The 11,986-nt window shown below is 47.9% G+C and overlaps 5 protein-coding genes across 5 annotated transcripts; 2 read left to right on the top strand and 3 right to left on the bottom strand.

Moving 5' to 3' along the window:
- Nucleotides 1–26: 26 nt before the first annotated feature.
- C922_03445 (hypothetical protein) lies at nucleotides 27–311 on the bottom strand (the record flags this gene model as incomplete). Its single annotated transcript, XM_008819037.1, has 1 exon — nucleotides 27–311. One exon carries the CDS (start codon nucleotides 309–311, stop codon nucleotides 27–29), a length of 285 nt encoding a protein of 94 aa, XP_008817259.1.
- Nucleotides 312–542: 231 nt separating this feature from the next.
- Nucleotides 543–3,817, bottom strand: C922_03444 (hypothetical protein; the record flags this gene model as incomplete). Its single annotated transcript, XM_008819036.1, has 8 exons — nucleotides 543–608; nucleotides 1,119–1,282; nucleotides 1,513–2,191; nucleotides 2,397–2,826; nucleotides 3,030–3,141; nucleotides 3,360–3,396; nucleotides 3,574–3,609; nucleotides 3,794–3,817. The coding sequence occupies 8 exons, from the start codon at nucleotides 3,815–3,817 to the stop codon at nucleotides 543–545; spliced, it is 1,548 nt and encodes a 515-aa protein (XP_008817258.1).
- A 1,026-nt stretch (nucleotides 3,818–4,843) lies between these two features.
- C922_03443 (hypothetical protein) lies at nucleotides 4,844–6,922 on the top strand (the record flags this gene model as incomplete). The annotated part of the gene is made up of 1 exon (XM_008819035.1): nucleotides 4,844–6,922. One exon carries the CDS (start codon nucleotides 4,844–4,846, stop codon nucleotides 6,920–6,922), a length of 2,079 nt encoding a protein of 692 aa, XP_008817257.1.
- A 1,625-nt stretch (nucleotides 6,923–8,547) lies between these two features.
- Nucleotides 8,548–10,745, top strand: C922_03442 (hypothetical protein; the record flags this gene model as incomplete). Its single annotated transcript, XM_008819034.1, has 2 exons — nucleotides 8,548–8,750; nucleotides 8,882–10,745. 2 exons carry the CDS (start codon nucleotides 8,548–8,550, stop codon nucleotides 10,743–10,745), a joined length of 2,067 nt encoding a protein of 688 aa, XP_008817256.1.
- A 454-nt stretch (nucleotides 10,746–11,199) lies between these two features.
- Nucleotides 11,200–11,985, bottom strand: C922_03441 (chromodomain-helicase-DNA-binding protein 1; the record flags this gene model as incomplete). Its single annotated transcript, XM_008819033.1, has 1 exon — nucleotides 11,200–11,985. One exon carries the CDS (start codon nucleotides 11,983–11,985, stop codon nucleotides 11,200–11,202), a length of 786 nt encoding a protein of 261 aa, XP_008817255.1.
- Between the last annotated feature and the right edge of the window lies 1 nt (nucleotide 11,986).

Genomic DNA, 11,986 nt, shown 5'->3' with positions numbered 1-11,986 from the left:
TGCTTTGCCAGCCGGGGCACCCCCCATCAAGAGTACTGAAACAGTTGCAAGGAAATCCACGTGAAGTACTTATACATAATGTACACGGGGATGGAGCCAACAGTCACGATATAATAGTATGCGGCGTACGGATGCATGGGAAAAAAAAAGAAAAAACTGGAGAGGCACACCATGCAGAGGGAAAGTAGTATCAGGCACACTCCATAAAATCCATTTATCGACCTGTCCGTGTGCTTTTCACCATCGGGGGATAATATAATTCTTCTCTCGAACAAAATTTTGAAGTTTCTTTTTTGGTTTTGTCTGTCCATGGTTCGGTGGTCCTACGTGATGAGAGTCGCTTGTCCAGTTGGGGGGGTGTCGTTCGCGCGGCTGTTCGCGCGTCGTTTGCCCGTGGTCGTTTGCCCGTCCTCGTATGGGGTGACTTTACCCACGGGGGGATGGCTAGCCACAACTGGGGAGGGGTCCCATCACCCAACGGTTTGTTTCCGTTTCGAACCTGCAATGCAAAGGGGAGAGTGAAATTTCCCCCAAACGGTTCCTCACTTGAAGAGGTCCTTCTCGAAGAGCGTGTAAATATTTTCCCGCTTTTCCCGTTTCTCCTTTTTCTGCACGTGGTTGAGGGGAAGGGGCAGCATAGTGAGCAGCAGGAGCAGCAGCAGAAGGGGGAGAGGAAGAAGAAGGTATGCAAATAATCGCGCTGGCTCGCGTGCTCCGTGAGGGACGCCCAAAAGGTTCACACGTGGTGAACTGTGCGGGGTGCCACTCTTATGTGTACTTATATATATATGTATATATGCCTACGTGCGTGTGTGCGAATTGCGCTGACTATGGCCTAACATGCATACGCGCGTCACGCAGTTGCAGAACCCCCCGGGAGGCAAAGGCACGGACGCTCAATTTCCTGCTATCTGCTTGGCGAGGCCCCCCGAGGAGGTACCTTATGCTATACTACACTACGAATGGGATGAAATTGTGCTAACTAGGGAATGAGAGAAAAAAAAAAAAAAAAAAAAATCGTCCCCAAGTGGCCTTCTCATAATGGTACCAACGGTGTGGCAATGTGCCTCTCTCCCTTGTGTGTATTTTTTCCTCTGAGTAACACCCTCGCTCCGTACCTCCTTCTGATTCGCTCCGAAAGTCTTGTTCGCAGTCTTCGTGCTTTTGAGCTGCCTGCTTTGGTTGTTCCCCTTCCTGTCGAGGTTAATTTCGAATCGCATTTTCTTTCGCCTCTCCTGCTCACGTTCCCGCTGGTACTCGTACACGAGCTGGCTGTTTTCCTCTGCCAAGGGGGGGGAGGGGAAAGCACCGCAGTGTAAAGCGGCGCAACATCTGAGGAGTGCCACGTTGTAAGTAGCATATGATGAATCAGTGCAGTGTAAAGGGGCACAGCGTCTGAGGAATGCCACGTTGTAAGTAGCATATGAGGAGTCAGTGCAGTGCATCCCCTTCGGATTCCCCAGGGAAACTTAGAGAACCACCGAAAACCTCAGAGAACCTCCGCGCACCCACCCGTGTATTTGGTCAGCGTGGAAATGTAGGCGTACATGTTATTCTCCATTATTTGCAGCTTCTTCATAACTTCATTTGTATTCACGTCGTAGTTAAACTGACTGCAGATGAAGTCAATTTTGCTGCTAATGTTGTCGAAACATATTTGGCTCTGGTTGTTTCTAATGGCATCTTCATATTCCCCGATTTGATTCATGTGGTTTTTAATGTATTCTTCCATTTGAACTATTTTTTTCTTCATTTCATTGCTTTTTGTTAGGAAATCCTTTTTTTTCTCCTCCAGTTTTTTTTGATACTCCTCTAGCTCGTACTCGGCGTTCTCTGTGTCGTCTATCAGCTGCAGGTGCTGCTCCTCCAGGAGGTTGAAATTGTCTATGAGCAGCTGAGAGTTGTTTGTATACTTTGCCATCTTCTGGGAGAAGCGAGACGCGTCGCCCAACAGGGCGGCAGTGGTAGCCTCCCCCGTCGAACTGGCAGCCGCGTCTGTCCCACTGGTTGCCGCGTTTGTCGCCTCCTCCTCCGTGCTAGCCAGCTTGCTCAGAAAACTCTTATACTTGTCCATCTCCTTTATCTTCTCCTCCTTCTTCTCGAATTCCACCTCCAGTTTGCTCATCTCGATGTTAAGCAGCTGCACCTGTTTTTTTTTCTTCTTTTTCCTCGCTCGTATTTCAGCAAATTTCTGTGTTCAGGGGGAGAGATGTGTTGGTGTGTTGATGTATGTGGTAGCGGGGGAGTCTCTCCTTGGTCATCCATAATATGTGTCGTGTTGTCTGTGCAGTGGACGATTGCAAGGTGTCCTCACGCTTCTACACGTTCACACCTCTGCACTGTCACACTTTACACCCCTGCAATTCGACCCCTCTAACCGCGCAGGGGAGACCTACCCGAATGAGCTCCTCCGTTCGCTTAAACTTTTCCACCAGGGACTCCTGCAAAAAGGACGCCTCCTTCTTCATGCTCAGATTCAAATTTTTTATGACCTCTTCTCTTCTACTTGTATAACTGTAAATATCGTCGAGCCTCGATTTTTTTTTCTGCATCAGTGTTCTTGTAATAATGATTTCTTTTTCCAAATTGATTAGCTCTCTTATGTTTCCTCTTCCCCTTCTGCTTTCCGATGGCTTTCTTCCCTTCGTGACCGTCGCACTCCTCTTCGTTTGGATACCTCCACGGGGGGGTCCGTCATTGGTGGAGGCAGTCCGTCCACCCCGAGTGGCCGTCTTCCCCCCATTGGTCTTCCTCTCCCTTATTCTTTTTCTTATATTTTCCATTTCTTCATCCTGGTGCAGGTTCAGGAACCTCCTAACGTTGTCGCTGCGGTGGGGGAAGCGGCGAGTAAAGCGGTCAGTTAAGCGGAGAGCCAAACGGTAAGTGAAGCAGCGAGCCGAACGGAGTAGCCTTGTCTTCCTCCACCAACCGAGGGCAACGTTCGAGTCACAAAGAAGCAGACATGTATTTTGAAACGTGCTGCGCAACACTGAAACGTTCACATATAGCTCACTCTTAACAATGCCTACCTTGAGGCGGAGCCATCATCATCGGAGCTGTGATCGGACGGCACCACTAAGCTGCAGTAGCCGTAGTAACAGGGTTGGGTCTGTGGAGCTCCCGACGCATTCACGTCTCCACCTGGGAGGATGGCACACCGGCAATAAGCACCACGGGAAAAACAGTCCCATCAGTGAGCATATTTGCCATTTATGAGGAAAGATATGCAAATAAAACTCTTTCGAAGTGGTGACAGATACGCGTCTCTCACTTCGATCCGAACTTTCCAAAGGGGCCACTTCACCGATGTGTCATTAGGTTCGGACTCGTTTTTTTTTTTTTGTCCTTTTTTTTCGAACCTTTTTCCGCTGCTATAAGTTTTTCCTTCTCCTCGATCTTGGCGAAATGGGGGAGGAAAAGTGTCGTGCAGGGGTTAGCAGGGTATGGGGAGGAGGACTGCCCTACCAAAGTGGCCCTCCGTATGGTGCCACTCTGCATGGTAACTCCCCAAAAGATGACGCTTTAGCCCAAGTGAGGGCACGGTACAACCAGGGAACCAAGTGGCAAACGTACCCTCCGCCTGGACTCCTCGATGTGTCCTTCCAGGTTCTGGAAATGGAAAGAAATTGAAGTAGCCATGTGGTTCGTCCTAAGCTATTGATGAGGTGCCCACGCCGATAATGGTGATCTCTCTCGCTGTCCTCTCCTCTTTCTTGTCGTCCTAGTTCGGCATTTTCCCCCCATGTCTCCTCTTATAGGACCCTCCTAACAACACTAGAGCTATAGAGCTAACTTGATAAAAATCCTTTTCACTCATCCTGGATGTTGCTATTGTTCGCTCATTTCCACTTCGTATCGGATGGAGAGTGACAGATGCATGGACTCAACACCTGCACACACCGCGCTGAACAGATGAAAGGAGCGACGGTAGGTATACGTCCAGGTTAAGTGGCACCATCTCCCACGCTATGTAGAAAGGGGCAATTCTGTAATGCCTCACTTAAGCTTCTCCTTGTGTTGGGACAATGTTTCCCGCTAGGTGTCTACATCCCGCTGGAGAAGCATCCTCGTCCTAAGCGTCAGAGGGAAAAAAAGAGAAAAAAAAAAGGGAAAAAGAAAAAAAAAAACGAACAAACAAACACAAGTGAGTGCATATCATCACAGACGAGTGTATGCTGCCGCACGGGCGAATGCAGATCGGCCGACGGGGAAAAGGATCCCCCTCTCCCCCCGAAGAAACGCAGGCCAAATGGATCAGACCTCAAGCCGTAGCAGCAGGGGAAGGAGAAGACACACAGAGAAGCGAAAAAAAAAAAAAAAAACACGCACCTCCATGAGTTCGAGTAAAATTTCCACAGATGTGCAGACAGCGCCTCTCCATCTGCCCATCCCTGCAAGAGGAGAAAAAAAAAAAAAAAAAAAAATACAAAACAGAAGAAGGTAGACCAAACAAAAGTGCTCGCATTTTTTCTCGATAGAAAGAACGCCTGTTCCTCCCTCACAAGCGCACACACAGGGAAGAGGCGGCGTCCGAAGTGGTGAAGCGAAGTAAAGAGGACCCACCCACACCCCCAAGAGGAGGAGGAAGAAGAAAGTACACACACACATGCGCAGAGGTGTATAGATTCACGCAGGGGAGCACAGCCAAGATAGAAGCCTAGGTCAGATTGAGAGCTTGAGGTGATCGCAGGTGCGCCACGTGCGGATGCGCCTTCATGTGTAGAAGGGTCCGCATGTGTAAAATCCCCTCCATGTGTTGACGCCCCTGCTGCGCGGTTCCACCCCCACCACGCCTATCTCACTCGTATCTGACGCTTCTTCTCATTGCGCCCCCGTTCAGACCATGGTAGCCCCCCTCAGCGCGGCGGCCGAGGGAGTCGGCTTCAAGGAAGAGCTCGTCAAATGCAGCGCGCAGGAAAAATGCGACTACAAAACGAACATCAAGGTGAACATCGGAAATAATCAGAAGATCCTGCTGCTCATCCGACACAAGAAAGAGGAGTTCTATGTAGTCCTCCATCAAACGAAATTTATTGTGGCATACCCAATGGTCTATACAAACGTGGCCCCACAAAAGTCTGCCTTCAGCTATAAAGAGTTTCTCGAATTAGGAATAGGCACGATAGATGAGCAAAACAAAAAAGGAAAAGACAAGTGTGAGAGTTACGATTTCAGTACCTATGAGCAGATCAAAGTGCCAACCTTTGAAGGGTTCAACGATATTCCCTTCTCGATCTGTTGTTCTTGTTACGATTTGCCACATTCTAACGGTTCTATAAATGACCTATACAAGGCGATTCCACAGAAAATAGAATTAGATTGTCCAGCTACAGACACAATTATCCGTGACCCACTACAGGAGAGACTCGTATCAGTAAAGAAAGCTCTCCGTCACGTTCTCCCAATGTATGCTATGTTCAAATTTAAAAATGAAGTGAATATCTTCCTTGTTTTCAACATCACTGTGATGAAAAAGAAGAAGACATTTTCTGATTACTTCCAGATGTATACTCAGCAGGTGGATCTGGAGAAGAAGACATACAGATATGTGATTAGCGAATCGACCAAACCGATAGAACTCTTTGATGGAAAATACATCTACATCACACATTCATCCTCTGCATTCGATAACGTTTCCGTTACGACACTGCACAATAACTACTTATTGTATCCATTTTACCCTGAGCAGTTATATGGAATAAAATATGGAACGCTAGATTATGGATGTTCATACAATAAATCTCTGAATTTTGAGTGCATTGAGAATGATCAGGATAAATGCAAATACACCGATTCTACTTGTCTCAGTAGGTCTATACTCATCCCTAAACATTACGTGTCTGATGACTCAGATGCTGCTTGTGGCCTGATCGGCTACAATGATTATACTGTCTCCAGATGGGAGACCTGCATCGAACACACTGACTGCATATCGAATACGGTAGAGTCCTATCTTAACAAAGCACAGGAAGTAACCAAAGGGAATCAAGAGACTGTCACCAAACTACCCATTATAAATGGAAAGTACCCTCACTACATTTTTAGGAAGAAGAATTACCACCAAGATTCTTCTACTAATAAAAGGACAGTTCGCTTTTTCAAGGATCCAAATATAGAACACTTCATTGCATATGAATACTACAAGGAGGACCGAACCGAATTCACCATCAGCTTGTCCAACAAGAGGACGGATATCGTAGGGCATGGCATACACCCTCAAGGGGTCTCTCTAAAAAGTGAGCGTATCCACAAAAGAGATGCAGAAGCCCCACTGGAAGAACCAGAACCCCCATACGATGTTACCATCTTCCAGTTAGAGACTCTGAACGAACTGAGGATCATAAACATCCTGTACTCAGATCAGTGTGATGAGCGGAACACACAGAAGTGTGGTGTTCTCGTACATCTGTGGAACCCCTCCATGGAGCAGATAAAAGCTAGACTAAAATTACAGTGCAGCATCAGTTCAAGTGAGAAACATGTCGATGAGAAAAACCTCATTTATGATGAGGGGAAATATCAGTTTTTGTTTTTTTTTAAAGTCCCTTTTCTCAAATTTCTCTCTCTTCGAAACTGCAGTGTGCATGCATATGGGGCTTTTAAACTATACGACGCGCAAACTTATGTCGTTAGGAAGAGGGGAATCATTAGAGAATTTTTTTACCACCAACCTAAAGAGACTAGCGGAATGAAGGTGTACTCGGAGGGCATACAAAAGGTTACCTGCTGTATGGAGGAGCCGCGCATATGCGATCTGAAAAATATCCCCCACTGCATCACGAGGGAGTCGTTGAATGTACTCCACGTCTTCATATTCTTTGTTTTTCTCGTCCTTGTCTTTTTCATCTTCCTCACTGGCAAAATCGGCAAGAAGAGCTCCAACTCGGCCAGTGTTGACGCGGAAAACGCGCCCTACAGGTGAGCCCGCTTTGCGGCATCTGCCACGGCCCTTGCAGACCATACCCCCGGGCAAACCGCGCAAAGCGTCCCACCTTGTGCGCACTCCAAAGGGACATCCCCCAAAAAAAAACTCCATTTGTGTGATTTTTCGAAAAAAAAACTTCAGTTTTGTGACTTCTCCAAAAAAAAAACTTCATTTGTGTGACTTCCGCCAGAAAACAACTTCACTTTTGTCACTTCCCCAATTTTAATTACCAATTTGAAAGCCGAACGAGGCGACGTTGGACACCCAGAACGTGGTGTTCAATCTGCCCTGCCCTGGCCATTTTTTTTTTCTCTTTTCTGTTCACGTGCGGTAGTCTATACCTCATCCAATCAGACATACCAAGGGGGGAAAAAACATCCCCCACTTGTGTACTCCTTCTAAATGGGAACACATACGTTCCTATGTTACTCGCGGGGAAGTCGTCGCGTCACCGGGGCGAAATGCTCAAAAAGGGAAGACAAGAAGGCTACACAAGAGGGGCGACAAAATGGTCCCAAAAAAGGGAAGACCTCTTCCCATTCGAACTTCACCCCTCCGTGCGCAGAGAAAAAAAAGAAAAAAAAAGTGTACCTTAACTGTGCGCCTTAACAGTATCCCTTAACAGTGTGCACCGCGTGGACGCTCGCATGCGAATTGCAACCCGAACGTGTAGAGCTTTCCTTTGGCGCCTTTCTTCAAAATGGAGATGACGACCGCCACACAGGCGAGATAAAAGGGCCTGGCGGGCCCCGTCTCTCTTCTCCTCTGCGTCCGGGGGTGACTGAAACGAGGGTTGTCACGCAGCATGCCGTTCTTTGCTGCTATTTGGGCCCGTCACCGCATCGGCGCATCAACCCACTGTTGTTGCTTCTGTCCTTCCCAGTTGCCACTTGAAGGCACGCACAGATCGTCTAAGGGGGGTCCTCCCGCCCTCATGTCAATCAGATTAACAACCATCCCTGTTGTACTCATCAAAATTGCAACCAATCACATATTTTGATAACCTCATTTCTTCGAAATAGCAACGTTCTTTTTTTCTCATCTGTTTTGGAGGACAGAACCGCTTTCTGCCGTTTGAGGGATTCCTCCCAAATCTGCATGCATGTAGGGTTCTTCTTCGTTGGGGTCATCTGGAGGAAAAATTTCGCCGATGGTGTGTTCCCCGCCGCATGAGGTATGTATCTATTTTGGTTTACTCAATTTTTTCTTTTTTCCCCCCTCGGTGTGATCCTTCACATGCACAAGCGAACGCGTGTTCCAACTGTCCACCTGGCCAGGAGAAGACGATATGCCAAAATGATTTTTTGCTTCAATTACATGGTTCAATTGAATCTGTTACATTTTATTACTTTTTTTTTCTTTTTTTTTTTTCTTTTCAAACACCACCGATCAGGGGAATAGACCATTCGTACAAAATTTTTCACTACGCTCGCCTTCCCGTCTTGTTCTGGTGGGTGTGACCTTCTCTCCCTTTCTGCCACGGGGGGGAAGGCGGAGCAAACGAGCTAGGCAAGGCGATAACGGGCACAACGAAGCAGCTACCACGGTGATCGAAGCAGATGACAAATCGGCTGAAAATCGGATGTAAACCTCCTGCGAACATCCTACAAACGAAGCGCGCCATGCTGAAGCGCGTCGGTGACAAGACAACCCAAACGGAGGGAGACCCCGCGGGGACCCGGGCCACCTCCCCGGCGTCCAGCAACCCCTCTGGCGACGACGCCCGAGGGAAAGACTGGTTTGTCGTGGAAAACATAAGACTCAGAAAACAAATAAAAAGTCTCAAGGGAGAGTATGAAAAGGAGAACAGGAACCTCAGCATCAGGTGAGGGATGCACTTGGGGGGAAAAAAAAAAGAAACTCCGCGGGGGTCCATCCGGTTCTAAGGTGGAACTACTCACCCGACATCCACTCATCTGCCGCTCACTCATCCGCTGCTCACCCCCCCACACGTAGATGCCAGCTGCTCCAAAACAGGCAGCAAATCATCCCCAGCGACAACTTCTACTTACAGTTGGACAAAATACTGCGCAGGAAGCGAAAAGGAAGGAAGTACAAAAATAACGCCACCCAAACGGACATAACCTTCGTGAGCCCCTTCTTCGCCAACTGGGAAAGCTACTTCGAAGATTCAGCGGTGGATCGAATTGCCAGCGATGGGGAAGTAGAAGCCCTAAAGAGAAAAAGAATCGAAAAAGGGGTTAGCCAGATTAGGTACCAGTACACATGTTCGAATGAGGTGCGCACGCCGTCGGCCAAGCGAAGTTCAAACCTCAGTGCAAATCAAAGTGCAAACCTAAGTGTAAACCTAAGTGCAAATCAAAGTGCAAATCAAAGTTCAAACCTAAGTGCCAACCAGAGTGCAAACCGAACTGTCCAACAGAGGAGGTACCCCCCGTGCTGCACACCCCACCCGGTGCCTCCCACTCGACCAAGCACAAACATCTTCAAAGTCCCAAATCACGTCATCCACAAAGACAACATACTGTATAGCCTCTACACAGATAACGATTTAATTTTCATACGGGAAATAGCCGAGGACCTGATCCCGAAGGGGGGGGAGAAGAGGGACGCCGGGGGGACAGGCAACAACAAAGGAACGGATAGGCCATCCCCAGTTGGAAGTTCACATCAGACGGGTGATACAGAGCGAAGACTGTCCGAAAGAAAAGATGTACAAAATAAGTTCAGTTGGATAGGAAATCCCGCAGAAGGGGAAAAGTTAGACGACGTCCTTACACATATGAACGGGGAAAAAAAACCCCAAGTGGAAGAAAACAACGGTGCTTTCGTAGGCTCTCCGGATGAGAAAAAAACGAATGAAACAACTCTCCGTGACGGGGGGCAGACTCCGAAGGGGAGGAACACAGAAGATGAAATGGACGCAGTTAAAAGGGACACTTCAGATGCTCCCTCCAGTGGGGCGATCCTCCCTCATGTGGAAAACAAACACGGGAAAACACGTAGCGGAAGCCGCAGGGGCAAAGGGACGAAAGAACATCCAGCCGAAACAGATCAAATCATAGCAAAAACGGAGAAGTACATTGATGTTCTTTTAAAACATGAAAGAGGGTGCACATCCCCAGAGAGCAGTGGAACGACGTTAACCCCCCAAGAACACACTCCACATGCGAGAGCCTCCCATTCGAAACGTTCACCAGAACGGAGACAAGTACCCACGTGCGAGGAATCACCCCCCTCCGAGGAACCTACACAGAGTGCCACATATTCCTCATCGCGTAGGAAAAAAAAAGAGGCGCCAGCCAGTTGGCAGATGGGCGTTGCCAAGAGGGCTCCCATTTGCTTAGAGAGGAGCACCACGACAAAATCAGAATATCCAGGGGATAATGCAACCGCTCCTCTGTGTGATAATAACCCCCCGTTCGCACGGACAAACAGGAAAAAGAAGAAGAAAAAGAAAAACAGACCAAGTAAACAGATCAGACTGTGTGCTTCTTCCCCATTGACATCTCAAATGGCGACCCGAATGGAACCTTCAGAATGGAACAGCAACCCTCTTAGGGGTCAAGCGCAACGTACTAGTGACGACACCCCTTGGGTGGGGAAAACCTCCTACCCTTTTGTTAAATCTGAGGCTGATTCGTATATCGGACAAGGGACGACATGCCCACCAGATGGGGGAGCCTCTAAAAAAGGACTCATCCCTCTCCTCTGGGATGCAGAACACGAGGGAACTACCCCTCCTCCTCTTGAGGGATGTCACCACAGCATCACACTTAGCGATGCGGAAAGGAGTGCTAACGAAATAAGGAAAATTTCATTGGAGCATAAGAAGCGGGCCTTCCTCTTCTACATGTGAAGGTCACCAAGTGGAAATAATTAAAAATAAAAAAAAAAGGCTGCGAACAAGTTGGAAAGTTTGCGTTGTTTCACTTTTCGGTAAAAAAAAAAAAAAAAAATGGCTGGACAAGGTGGGGAAGGTTTACAAGGATATGTAAAAATGAATATATCTCTTTATAGGTATATATTTTTTTTTCTTTTCTTTTTTTCTTTTTTTTGGGCTACTTCCCCCCGCGGGACAATACACATGGCTGCGAAGACGCCGGGAGTGATTTTCCCCTGGGGTGTGAACAGAACTTCTTGGGGGTAACTAAAAGGGAGGAGAGGGTTGGAAAACAACGTTCCCTCCTCCCCATGTGAGGCAGCTCCCCCCATTTTGGGTTTCATCCTTCTGCCACTTGGACAGACACTGTTCCGATTGTTTCAGCAAACCTCCAAATGGAGCTTCCATAGCAGGGGAGACAAACAAATGCTCAGTGCACTTCCCCCTCTTCATCTTCCAGATTGTCCATTCCCGGATAATCCCCATTGGAGTCATTTGCGAACTGATTATCCTCGCCTCCAGTGAAGTTGTTACTCCTCCTCGTTCTACCATTAACAGTGAATGTACTGGTGGTTCCCTGCAATTCATCATAATTGATGCTTGTCATTGATTTGGCCCTCTTGGGCTGGTCGTGTGACAGCTCATCATCGTCCTCATGGTCCTCGTCTTCCTCTTCTGCCTCCTCCACCCCATGTAGGCGACACATGCTGGAGATTCTTTTGGAGAAAAAGAATGTTGCGAGGTCATCTTCTGTGATGGACCCTTGGAAGTTTCCTCCATCCTCACTGTCCCTGCTCTGTTCTAACTGGTTCGGCTCCTTCGCCTGCCACTCACGTTGCCCTTGTGCATACTTCTCCTTGAGGGTTTCACTCGTCTCTCCCAGAAACTTCGAAACATAGTCCCAGCCGGAGCTGCTCAAAATTTCGCTGCACTCCTTGTCTGGACACACATCGTCTAGCTTGCTAATATGGTTCCCAATAAAAAGGATGAATTCGTTAATTTTTTTTTTAATCTCCGAGGATTTCCATTTGTCCGTTGGGGAATCTGCGGTAGCGGCGGCGGTAGGACTAGTACTACTTCCTTGGTCGGCCAGATCTCCTACCCCCTGTTGCTTCTCCTGCTCTCCCAGCTGCGTGATTTTCTTCACCACCTTTAGCAGCTTCTTGTGCTTCTTCACGTACTTCTTCGCCAACTTGTTCATGCTGTGCTGATTCATC

Source organism: Plasmodium inui (genome assembly GCF_000524495.1).
Source record: "Plasmodium inui San Antonio 1 unplaced genomic scaffold supercont1.14, whole genome shotgun sequence".
Lineage (NCBI taxonomy): Eukaryota > Apicomplexa > Aconoidasida > Haemosporida > Plasmodiidae > Plasmodium > Plasmodium inui.
Note: the sequence above shows the minus strand (reverse complement) of the source record. Positions and strands in the feature narration are given on the sequence as shown.